The following is a 13,046-nucleotide window of genomic DNA, read 5'->3' as shown; positions in this document are numbered from 1 at the left end:
TTAAAAGACAACCTCTCTCAGGTTCCGTTCATTTTGAGTTGATCCACTGTAAGACTATAAAAAAAAAATGAAAACATAATAGTTCTAGAATGTTATCCGTAGTTATATTGACCCAGCCTTAAAAGGACTGCCTGGGCTTAATGCCTGGTATATTGTCAGCTCTCAATAAAACCTTGATGGATGTATAAACAAATGAGGGATTTTAGGTATCCAGTAGCAACAAATAGTGGGCTTGAACATCATATATCATACATCTCAATAGAATCTATAATCTGTCCCTTTTAATATTGACTGTTTTGATACATTGAGATGGGTACATATGTATATTTCATAAAAGATCAATTGTGAGTGAGCCAACCGTGCTCTGAATATTTCCTAAACATCTCTAAATACCTTCTATACACCTTTGCTTCAGTATTTGACCAATAAGTCCTAAACCGTTCTGTGAAACAACATAGCCCAAGAATTTTTTTAAGTAATTGATGTAATACAAAGAAACCATGAGTAACAAGTGGGAGAATGTAGCTGTCTTCCAGTCCTTTGAATGAGAAAATTCCCAGAAACGTTAGGACTGACGGAAATGCCTGGTTGTTAATGCAACTAGCCATGCAAATTCTCTTGGGCTGAAAGCCAGACATTTCCCACTCTATTTTGTGACAGCTCTACTCTGGGGAGCAAGGCTGATTCCTCCAAACCCGCAGCTGTGTAACAGACCACGATGATGCAGCCAAGATGGTCCTCAGAACCATTTCCACTCTGCTGCGTGCCTTCTTCAGTAAGGGGATGTCTGTAATAGAAGCGAAGTTGACTTTCTTTTTACTGCTGGCATCGCCTTCGTGTGCTTGTCCTGCTTTAAATTATAGATTGTCATCTCCTAAAGGCAGAGTCTGTGACTGAATTATCCTTGGGTGTCTTTCTCTTTGCCACCTCTCACTGACATCGTGTCTAGCCCAAAGGGGGCCTCCGAAAAGGACTGTTGGATTGAACTAAACACCATTTGTGTCCAATGCCAATAATACTTACTATGTTTTGCACAAAATGGAATAATTATTTTGGGAAATGGCAAAAGTCAGAAATGGCACGTTAGAGCAGGGACTTGACTTCCCAGATCTTCCAAGCCATGTAGGACTCATAGATATTAGCCAGAGTCTAGGGTCTCTCGGGAATTTGGAGTGTCTATAGAGGGTTTCGGTGCTTTCTCCTTTCCCTTCTGGCTTGGGGCACAGTGAGAAGCAGGAAGTACATCCCCTGGGGTTCAAAGAACACTTTACACAGCATTCTGGAGCAGTACACCACCTCCACCCTTTTAGGAAAAATGTTGGCACATAGAACTAAGCAGCCAACAGCCACATTCTCAAGATATTTGAAATGATGCTCATCTTTTAACAAAGGCTTCTGTGCACCCACAAAGAGGAAGCAAGATCTCCTCCCTTCACTGTGACTGCATCTTCCTCCTTGGGAGCCTGAGCTCTCTGAGGCGATGCCCTGCCAGGCAGGCCACATGAGCACATCCTCACAGTGCCAGTTCCAACAACAGAGGAAAGATGTTAGAGACATGTCTTCTGAATCTTTTTCTGTGTGTTCCCCTCCAAATGGGGAGCTGCGCACCCTGCCTTGTGTGTATATACGTATTTCCTGAACCCAGCTATAAATAAATGGCAAGCTTTCTTATTCAGACAATAGCAACATATATGAGAAAGGAAAACAATCACTCTCACAGGAAAAGAGAAACCTGTTCTTTGTTCCAAAACACAGAAACTCTTTGTGTTTAGAATCAGAACCTTTAGCTTTTTCAAGAAAAAAAAAACAATGTATTTTTTGTTTATTACTTACAGTTACCACTTCCTAAATCCTTCTCATTTAGAAAGACTACGCCTGGCATTGCTTTTGTGTTTTCTCCTTTCCACAGTTAAACAGAACCACTCACTGCTCCAAATGGGACCTGTTCTATTATTAAAAGTCATTTCTTTTGGCACATTTTTAACCTGTCTTAAAATGATAACCATGGGACCTTGATAAATTGATTGAAAAACTTCTCCTAAGGTGGCTTTGTTAAGACATTTATTTTAAGAATAACTCTCAGTAGAATTTACTGGTGAGTTACTTTATCTATTCCCAGTATTAAATTATGTCCCCACCAAGGGTGTTATTATTCCTTTCCTGACAGTAATGAAAAAAAAAAAAAATGAAACTATCCTCAAACAATGCTATGTTGACTACTGGCTCCGATGTCAGTAATTTTGAGAATACTCCCACCAGAAGCTATAAATTATAAATATAAGGTCCGGAAAAGAGAGAAACACCAAAGAGTGAGGAAAAGCAGTGATTACAGTTTCAAATAAATGTCAACAAAGCAAACACATAGGCACCAAGGGGGCAGGATTGTTCACTCAAGGAAGTGAGAGTGGGGGATGGGAGAGAGGGTGGAAAGAGATGGAACCCAAGTAAATAAAGCACACCACGAAAGGAAATCTACAGTCTCCATTACTCAGAAGAAACTGGGCACTTTCTGAAGTAGGCACAACCTTGGAGATTTTAGTTTGTTCCCTCACTGATAAACAAGAAGTCAGCACTGTTAACGATCCCTGATAACACTTCCTCTGGAATGTACAACATTCCATGTTTCTACTTCATTGTCACCACCGGACATGCATGAGTCAGACTGCGAGGTGGGAAAATTGGCCGGGCTGCTCATGGGACCATTGAAGGTATAGTCAGGCCTGTCGGTGTGATTTTGCCATGCTTCTTTCTCTTTCAACTCATCTCAGGAGGGATAGGTGATTTCTTTACCTTTGGATAAAGAATGCAGCGAATCATCTGTAGAGCAGATGGAAAACCAACTGGCAATTATCTAGTGCTTATGAATGGTGGGAGCAACTAGCCTAATGTGATAGACTAAAATGGGCTGCCCACAATTCTCCCAGTTGATTAGAAAATCGGGTCAATGGAAATATTCAGTTTTCTGGATTTTGTTTTCTTTGTGTCTGAGCTTGACCAGGTAACAATGGCTGTACATACCATGTTTTTTAAGGATCTTTGGGAAGTCCTTGAATCACTGAGGTCCCACTTAGTAAACCTCTGGCCCAGGGAACTGTCTCCCGGTGGTCTGGAAGAAATCCTAAACTTCTCAGATAAACTGTATCTAATCCACATGAAGGATGACAGTCAGTTCTAACTGTAAATGAGCAGACTAACCATCTTGGCCCACCTTCAACAACACACAACAGAGATTCAGATGTCATACAGTCCTATTCCCTGCACCCAGAAAGAAACATGCTGGCCAGACTGACTAAGAGAAATTGATGAGAAGTTTTATAAATCCTAGTTTTTGTCTTGCATTTAGAGATAGCTCCACTTACATCTTGAAGAAATCAATCTGCTTATTGAGCTTCTGGACTATTTCACTAAATCACAGGTCACAAACTGACAGAGACATGTATGTGTTCAGTTTGATATACATAAGGTTTTTTCTTTTCTTTCTCTGTTTTAATGCTTTCAGGTCTAGTTTGCCCCAGGTCCACCACTTCCTATTATCTTACATCCAAAATCATTTGGGTTAGGACCACAGGGTATAGTATCCTATTGTACAGCATAAGGAAAAAGACAAACATTGGCCTCACTGGTTTAGCCCGGTTCACATTAACAAATGAATTGTGTTTCTTTTTCTGGATGTAGACCGTACCTCATTTTTATACATGCAGTTGTTCACATACATAATTGTGAACATCTCAGTATACTCTTGAAGTTTGCTATATCCTTTGAAAGGGGTGAAGAAATGAATCAATTAGTGGCAAGCATATTTTGATCACCTGCTAGATGCCAAATGACTTGCAAGAAACAAAGAGGGAAAGGTGCACATTTATTACACATTGAATATGTACTAGGAACTTGTGCTAAGCACTTTGCAGACATAATCTCTTTTGCTTTGTCTTTTAAAATAACCTTCAGAATTACTCTATAGGAAATAGGTATGAAATTGTCATCCCATTTTACAGTTGAGGAAAATGAGCCTTGGAGAGCTTAAGTGACTTGCTCAAGGTCACACAGTTAGTGTATAGCAGAGCATGGATTCAGACCTACCTCTTTCTGATTGCAGACTAGAAACTTGACCCCTACTTGGCTGGTCATGCTGCCATAAAATACTATTAGCTTATTAAGGGCTTATTACTATGTCTCATTATATATATTATCTTCATGTACTTTCACAATAAGTGTATCAAAGGCTATTATTATCCCAGTTTTATAGTGAGGAAACCAAGAAGTCAAAAAACAAACAAAAAGCTTAAATTTACATTTAAAGCCTAGAGCTGAGACTCAAACCCAGGGGTCACTCCAGAGTTAATGGTTTAATGTGCCCCCTCCCATACAGTGAAAGCTACTATTAATGTGTTTTGAAAGCAGCCAAAAAGAAAGTCTGCATAAGATGTGTTTACATAGAAATTCATAATAGAAGAGAGCTACTTGGATATGCATTGTTTTTCTCTTCAATAAGCCTCTCCATTTTATTTCTGGACATACCCACTTTATAAAGAGGGCTAAGTTGAATATGTTTTTAATTTGCTTAGAGTAGTTACACTTTAGGAGTGTCTTTAACTTCTCATTTTTATACACTTTTTCTTCATTTTTATTTTTTAATTTTTATTTCATTTTTGAGAGAGAGAGAGCATGAGCTGGAGAGGGGCAGAGAGAAAAGGAGACAGAGAATCCAAAGCAGGCTCCATGCTGTCAGCACAGAGCCCAGCATGGGGCTCAAACCCACAAGCCGCAAGATCACAACCTTAGCTGAGGTCTGACACTCAACTGACTGAGCCACCCAGGCACCCCAGGAGTGTCTTTAACCTCTTAAATGTCCACATATCCAAGTAGATCTAAGATTTCTCAATCAGGGCTCTAAAGAAGAACCAACCCATCGGATGACACCCTCTCTGGATCCATCCCTTTAGGGAACAATTTAAGTTAAAAAGTGCAAGAGAAATGTCCAGTCAAGTCCTATAACTATACCAAACTGTACCATGTCAGAATAGGATTACATATGAAAGAAGAGTTAGTGATACCACAGGACAATAAATAATAAGTACCAAATGAGTACAGAAAAGGAGATGTTATAGTAGTTTATAGGAAAGCGAGATGTGCTGCAGCTCTGGAGGTCAAGAAAGAGAGCAAAGTAAGATGATTAAGAAAGGTTTTGAGTTGCACAGATTTGGGTTGAAATCTACCTGTATGACTTCGAGCAAGTTATTTGACTTCTCTATCAGTCCTGTTTGTTCATCTATAAAATGGGAATTTTGAGACTAGATAATAAATTTTCAATGTTTTCCATGGTGCCCTGCTTGTTCTTATTGTAGTATAATTGTTTGCCAGTCTCCTCCATTAGCCTGTAACCTCTGCAAACACTGGATCTGTGTCTTACTCATCTTTGTCTCTCAGCCTTTGATATAGTGCTTAAGCTCATCCCCATTGCTGATGTTTCCTTCTGTGCCAAGGATATTCCATTATCAGATTCCTCTTGCTCTTTCCCGGCTCTTGACATATTCCACACTAGGAGAAGTGAGCAGTTGACCTGATTGGTGGGTCAGTAGGAGCTTACCCTATGCCACCCTTCACGTGGTCTTTGGAATGAATTTTCTGCAGGGAACGTGCTGTCTCTTGCACTCTTCCATACTGTGAATCTTGCTGTCCATTGCTGCCACGAGTGAGTGGTCAAGGCTTCTGAATTCTGAGGCCTAGTAATATGAAGCACATTTCCATACAAATATTAAGGGATAAAGGGAGACCTGGCTGGAAAAGTAGATCAAGCCAGATTATGGAAAAGATATTGGTATACCGTTATGGCATGACATTTCAGCAAATTCCTTATAATGTATGGATATTGATAAAGAATGGAAAGAGTCTGCATAGCGAAGCCCAAAATATATTTAAGTTGTTGTGGGGTTGTTTTTTGTTTTCGTTTTGTTTGTTTGGTGTTTGGATATTTTTGTAGTGAGGTTGTGGTTGTTTTTTGGGTTTTTGTTTTCATTTTTTTTGAAAAGACGAGAATGAGATCAATTTTTAAATTTTGTGCAAAGTTCATTTTTGTGATTTTTTTAAACTATTTTTATAGTAAGGCATTAATAATCCCATCATTTGATGAATAGACCTGTTACATCAGGTTTTTTGTTTGTTTGTTTTTTAACCAGGTGTGGTCTAGGGACCATCTGCCTCAGAATTACCTGGAGAGGTTTAGAATGCAAATTTTCTGTACCTCACTTCAAATCTGACAGACCAGAATCCCTGGGGATGAGACCTAGTGAGACCTAGGAATAGGAGTTTAACATTCTCAAGTGATTTTTATGTTTATTGTATTAAGGACATCACCTGTAACAGACAGGTTAATTCAATTTAAATGTATCTACCAGAGGAAATTGGGGGGGGGGGACAGTTATTACTAAATCAGATTATTGACCAGAATGATTACCACTAGGGACCCTTTTTCCTATAGAGCAGGACAGCCCTTCTTACTCAGCCAAGAATATCATCAAATCCCCACTGGGCCTTTGTATATGTGTCCATTTCATGTCTTAGTGATAGATCTTATGAACAAAAACAAAAAATTATGGACAGTTTTAAAACCTTTTTAAAATTACACACAAATGCACACTTTCATAAAACAAAACAAAACAAGAAGAACCCTTCCAGCTCTTCCAAAGAATCATAGCTTCATCGAGTTTTCCTCCTGGGATTCTCAATGACTAGAGGAAATAGGCAGGAACTTGACAAGAACATTCTTAGGCATCCGTTGCAAGCTTATTCCCACACACTGCCTTCCTTCTGTTTGAAAGTGTGGGGAAATGCTCTGCTTAAACCTGCTTTGTTTCTCTTTATAGATCATGCAACAGATGAGTGACCACCGCTATGACAAACTCACTGTGCCTGATGACATGGCCGCGAACTGTATATACCTAAATATCCCCAACAAAGGCCACGTCTTGCTACACCGAACCCCAGAAGAGTATCCAGAAAGTGCAAAGGTAAAAAACCCTCCTTCCTGGCCACTGCAGCTGAATAGGCCTCCATGACAGTCTTCCTGCCTAGGGAATTTTTTCATGATGGAGTGACAAATAACAGGCACTTCCTTTTCCTCTATACACATCAAATCATTATGAAAGCAGAAAGGATAATATAGGTCACAAGGAAAGTTTGATTTAACTCATGCTTCTCATTCATGTCATTGGTCACTAATGTGTGCACAGTAGTTGAGGTGATTGTGTCTGGTATTCAGAACTTTTCAAATAAGTACTTAGATCTCCCAAGTCTGTGCTCCACCTCTGATTACACATACCTCCGCACACTTAAATACTCATTAAGCATAGACACCTACAATTAGATGGTCAACTCGAATTGTTTTCGGACAAATGTGAGCTGCCCTTCCTCAGAACGTCATTAGCTTCTTATGGCAGAGAAGTATGAATGACCCAGAGGTGGGCGCTAATTGTCAGGGCTACAAAAAGAAGGGCTTTGGGCTGCACACCCCAGGTAGCAAAGGATCGGAAAGAGCAAAAAGAAAGTATACTTGCAGTCAGGCACCTACCTGTCCCTCTAAGAGCCTCTGCATTTATGTGCCAACAAGGGAATTGTCCCTAGATATGGAATTCTTTCTGGTCTTAGAAGATGTTCCTTTGTCTTTCAGGGCATTCTGCCAGTCTCATTTGTATACTTTAGCAACCGCAGTTTACTTTAACCACGGAGACACAACAGTGCTCATCCATAGACCCTCCACATGTCCATATCTGTTTTAGGCATTTCAGCATCTTCAGCTCTGCCTGAAGGAATAAGATATTCATACTGAGCATTACACAAGAGCCTTTGATAACCACTCATCTTTTTTTACATCTAACTTAAAATTTTACATCTTTAAACATTTTAGAAAATGTTTTGGCTATCTTTTTTTTTTAATTTTTTTTTCAACGTTTATTTATTTTTGGGACAGAGAGAGACAGAGCATGAACGGGGGAGGGGCAGAGAGAGAGGGAGACACAGAATCGGAAACAGGCTCCAGGCTCTGAGCCATCAGCCCAGAGCCCGACGCGGGGCTCGAACTCACGGACCGCGAGATCGTGACCTGGCTCAAGTCGGACGCTTAACCGACTGCGCCACCCAGGCGCCCCTTGGCTATCTTTTAAATATGTGATATTGTGTAATTACTAGGCTTATCTTAATTAGTCACCTTCTTGGCAGATTAAAAGAAAATGGTGGGGAGATACATAGATGATTTCTCTGTTTCCATGGCGGAAAGTGTGACGCTGAGGAAACTATAGGACCCCTTACTTCATACTGGGGCTTAACCAGCTCTCAGATGAATAGTGGGTCTCAAATTTTATTGTGCCTCAGGTTTGTTAAAAAAGCATGTTCCTAGATCTAGAATCTGCACCCTAGAATCCTAGAATCTGCAATACCAACAAGTACCTAGGTCACCGCACTCACTTGGAGAAACACAGCTCTGGATCGTTCCTGCTTCTCCAGCCACAGTGATCATCTGACAACCAGACAATGATTAACCTCTTCTGGATTCAGTCCTGTGTCTATCAACAGTAACGATGATAGCATCCATGTTCACTGAGGCTTCCACTGCTCCAGGCACTGGGCCAAGTGCGCTGCGTGCATTATCTTATTGATTCCTTACTGCGGCCCTGGGAGGGCGCTTTTGCTACTCTAATTTTACAGAGTAGTAACCCAAGGCTAAGAGGGGACATGGCATTTTGGTTGAAGTCACACTTTAGGTGGTGAGTTGACAGAACTGAGTTTGGAGCCCAGCTGTGGCTCCAGCACTCTTAATTAACCACTGTACTGAATTTTAAGGAGCAAAGTGCTTCCTGAAGAAGCATGGTAGATTGCTTTTAGACAGTGTGTTTTCAAGGGATTTTGTTGTTGTTTTTTTTTTTTTTAATGTGCTTTGTTTGATCATCAGAGAACAATCTGTGGACTGTTAATTTGAAGTTTTGACACATGCTTTCTATTAGTGTCAAAAGATGCTATAAAATTCACACCTGTAATTTAAAAGCAGTTTGACCGGGGCGCCTGGGTGGCGCAGTCGGTTAAGCGTCCGACTTGAGCCAGGTCACGATCTCGCGGTCCGTGAGTTCGAGCCCCGCGTCGGGCTCTGGGCTGATGGCTCAGAGCCTGGAGCCTGTTTCCGATTCTGTGTCTCCCTCTCTCTCTGCCCCTCCCCCGTTCATGCTCTGTCTCTCTCTGTCCCAAAAATAAATAAACGTTAAAAAAAAAAAAAAAAATTTAAAAAAAAAAAAAAAAAAAAGCAGTTTGACCTGAAATACTTCATTTAAATTCTGTTTTGTCAGGTTTTTCCAGTGGTGTTGGTAAGGAAAGAAACATTAAAGTACAGTTAAGAGGGTTTTAAAGTGTGGAGAGGGAGAGTACTATTGAGGCTGAAAACACTGCCACCGGCTTTCACGTATCGCTCAATCTCCCAGTGACAACGGCAGAGTGAAGGCATCTCTAGTAACAACCACATTTTTGACACATCTTTGCCTTTGAGGTTAAAGCATAGAGCTAGTGGTTAACCAGTGCTGCTAGCTCCATCAGTATGGCTGTGGGCACATATGTGGTCTAGATTGCATGCACATCTTGGGGTTACATGGCTGAGATGCCTAAACTTGCAAGCCACATTAATTCTCTGCACTAGGCAAGGAGGTGGGGGTAGGGTAAGACAGAGGCAGAGGCACAATCCTTCTTCTTTACCTTTCCTTGATTCCTGCTGCAGGTTTATGAGAAGCTGAAGGACCATATGCTGATCCCCGTGAGCCATTCTGAACTGGAAAAGGTGGATGGGCTGCTCACATGCTGCTCAATTTTAATTAACAAGAAGGTAGACTCCTGAGTTGAAGTCCCTCCCTTGTAGCCAGCAATACTGCACTCACAAGGCCGATAACTGTACCACTCCTATCGTGTTCATTGACAATCTACTGTGCCACTGTGCTACTAACTCTGGTTTACAAAAGTCTGATTCCAAGTTTGCTTCATTCTGCACCCCTCCCCCCGCCCCTTGCGGTGGTACCTAAGCCGTGGGTTTTGCTAAATGAATTAAGCAATCTAGAAAATATAGAGCTAATGAATTATTGAACTGTGATTAATAATAGTAAAGAAACACTCATTTTAGTGTTTGTATTATTGGTGTGAAATATATATATGCTGTTTAGTTGCCAATATATGCTAAAGGGTATCTTCTTGATCAGTCAGATAGGCTGGGTTGTTTTGCGTTTTGTTTTTTGTTTTTCTCTGTATCATTAATCATCTTTCGTTCCTGAAAAATTCCCTCGTTCCTGAATCCTCTCCGTTTCCTTCTTTTTTTTTTTTTTTTTTCATCTGAACTCTGGAAATTTTGTTTCCAGTTATTTTCTTTTGCCTTTCCCACTTCTATTACCTTAGGTAAAATCCACTGTCTTGCCTTCTGGATACCTTCCTGCAGGCCTCCCCCATCTGCCACATCCGTCTCCTCTGGCTCATGGCTACGTATTTGGCCACCACCTCCATTCTCCCCAGGAAAGGCAGACAGGTCCCTCAGCAGAATTGTGACCAAAATCAGAGAGACTATTTGGGGAAGAGTTAACTACAAAGAAGCATATCCTGATGGGGTTTGCCCCAGATAACTAAATTCCATAAGTAGGACACCACAGCTAGGAAGGTAAATTCAGCTCCATAGGGTTGCTAGGATCGTAGATCAAGACACCATATGGGTACAATGTCTTAGGAAGTCTTTTAAGTCACATTCCATGAATTTTTGCTTTATCACTAGCCATTTACAGACCTTGGGGAATACTCTTATTTATTCCATCAGCTCATTTCTATTCCCACCCCCCCCCCAAAGTGACTCACCCTATTTCCAGCCTTCTACCCCCCTGCAATTATCCTGGTCTAACGACGTTATTTCTTTGAAAAGAGACATTGCATCTAAAAGTGATTATTGATGGTCTAGTGAGAGCCAGATGGAGCATGTACAGGAAGTGATCCGCTTGGTGCTTGAAACCGCAGACAATGGACAATTCTACTTTGAAATATCTATGATTATGTACTGTGGAATTCAATTAACACTTTTTTCCTCTCTAGCTTTTAAATTACACAACCTAAAACTGATGCCAGTCTCTTACAAAGAACAATGCCGCAGTGAAGGGAGAGATCATTGTCTTTTACTTAAACCTGAAAGAAACAGCCTCTTAGCAGGCCAAGGAAATGGTACTTTCCAAGGAATGGTGACTGATCCAGGCATGTTATCAAACTTCCTAGTCATCTCCACCTTTCCGGTATTGCCTGTAGCTTGTTGTTCAAGATTAACAATCAGGGAGATTAAGAAATATGACTGAAAGTCTTGCTCTGCTTACCTATGTATTTCTAACCAATCATTTCTTAGGTTTAGTGACCAAATGGAAGTGATAAGCCTCTGAGAAAACCAAGGCATCCATAACTACTATCTGTCTTTTTCGTTTATTTGATGATCTAATGCCAGGATTTGAAGAATTCCTTTCCTCTCCTTTTTGCTTAACTTTAAATTCATTTCACATGCAGATATCTTAAATAGCATCCCATGAATGAACCATATCTTAGTCACTGTCATATTTGGAATTGTCTCATCATAGGTGAATAGTATGTTTTTACCAGAGAGAAAATGAATGTTACCCACATGCTCAAGTTAATAAGGAAAAATTGTCTTCCACAATTATGGTTGCCCTTTTGGGTTAAATCTGGCTCTGAGCTGGCAAAATCAGAACTTCTCCCTGGAAGAGTTCAGCATCTCAGAAACAATCTGGGGAAAATTAACCTAGTCAGCCACATGAGGCTTACTAGCAAGTGGCATATAATTTTTAATATCTTTACTTCTGTCATCCCCAACTGAAGAACTGTATTATAGTCGATTGCAGGTAGTTAGATTTTTCTTCTGAACAATCTGTTCTGCAGAAGGCTGTTTCCCACCTTTCCTTTCCTTTGCTTGCACTCTTTGCTCCTCTGTCTCAAGAAGTCACTTAGAATCTGTGTGCCTCTTCTACAGAATCTCATTCTATGCTATGTCAACTGACTAGGCTGTCTTCTTTGGACTCCCTACGTGATGATGTGAAAACTCAAACTATCTGCAGCATAGTAGTAGTATTTTTTGATGTTCTCGTAAGCATAATGTTCTCTTTTCGGAGGAAAGATAACCTGTTATTACATAGGTTCCCCTCTGGCCCGTTGTGATTTATAAGGATAAATAAACTAACAGAAGCTGCTCTTTGACATTGTGAAGACAATAGGAATTATATTAAAGTAAGGAAAAGTTGAGTCAGAATTACTTGGTCGGTAAGATTCAATCTAATAGGGGCAATATAGAGAAAGTACATTATTTAGCATTATTTCTTCAACTCTAATGAATCACTGTAGAAATCAGCAGGCAGATCTCTAATGTGTATTGATTGCTCTTTAAGCTATTGTGAACAGATTACTAAGGCTATCTCCTCATCTCTAAGGGGGAAATAGTCTGTAGATGAATAATGTGACTTATATAGAGTTGCATGTTAGTCTTGGTAATTATTTAATCTTTAACATTCTACAGAACTCAGACATGATTTCAACATGGTGTTAGATGTGTGCATTTTGATTTGCTGACCATCACATTCCAGCCAATGTATGGTTATCCACTCTGTGTGCCAAAACCAGTAAATGCCTTTCACGGCTCTTTAGTCCAGAGAAGTTCTGCACTGATTTTGGTCTCTTGTTGTCCTGATCCTACAAGTATACAAATCACGATGGAATAAAGTGTGAATTGTACTGTGACCAACAGCATGTGTCTCTTTTTTGCAACAAAAACTGCTGTAGTAAATGAAGTCACCATTGCCTTGCTGTCAGAGATGGGAAGTTTTCTCTGTTGTCCCATAATTAGAAATACTGTACCTGTAAATCCACTGCCATCAAAATCTTGGATTGAAATGATATTTGAAGTGATACTTCATACTTCAGGCACTAAAAAGTGTGCATGATACCCAGGCAAGGTCAGGAGATCTTGATTTCACATGTGCTCCTCCTTA

At 40.3% G+C, this 13,046-nt stretch overlaps 1 protein-coding gene across 18 annotated transcripts in view; it reads left to right on the top strand.

Annotated features, from left to right (window-relative positions):
* DDAH1 (dimethylarginine dimethylaminohydrolase 1) overlaps nt 1-12,795 on the top strand; it is a 246,140-nt gene extending 233,345 nt beyond the window's left edge. For all 18 annotated transcript variants that reach the window (XM_045478102.1, XM_045478111.1, XM_045478110.1 and 15 more), the window contains 2 exons: nt 6,864-7,007; nt 9,755-12,795. In XM_045478102.1, coding sequence (XP_045334058.1) covers nt 6,864-7,007; nt 9,755-9,871 — 261 coding nt within the window. In that variant the 3' untranslated portion in view covers nt 9,872-12,795. The remainder of the gene's footprint in view (nt 1-6,863; nt 7,008-9,754) is intronic.
* The last annotated feature ends 251 nt before the right edge of the window (nt 12,796-13,046 follow it).

Source organism: Leopardus geoffroyi, chromosome C1, assembly GCF_018350155.1.
Source record: "Leopardus geoffroyi isolate Oge1 chromosome C1, O.geoffroyi_Oge1_pat1.0, whole genome shotgun sequence".
Taxonomy (NCBI): Eukaryota; Metazoa; Chordata; class Mammalia; order Carnivora; family Felidae; genus Leopardus; species Leopardus geoffroyi.
The sequence above is the reverse complement of the archived record's forward strand: the minus strand, read 5'-3'. Positions and strand labels throughout refer to the sequence as shown.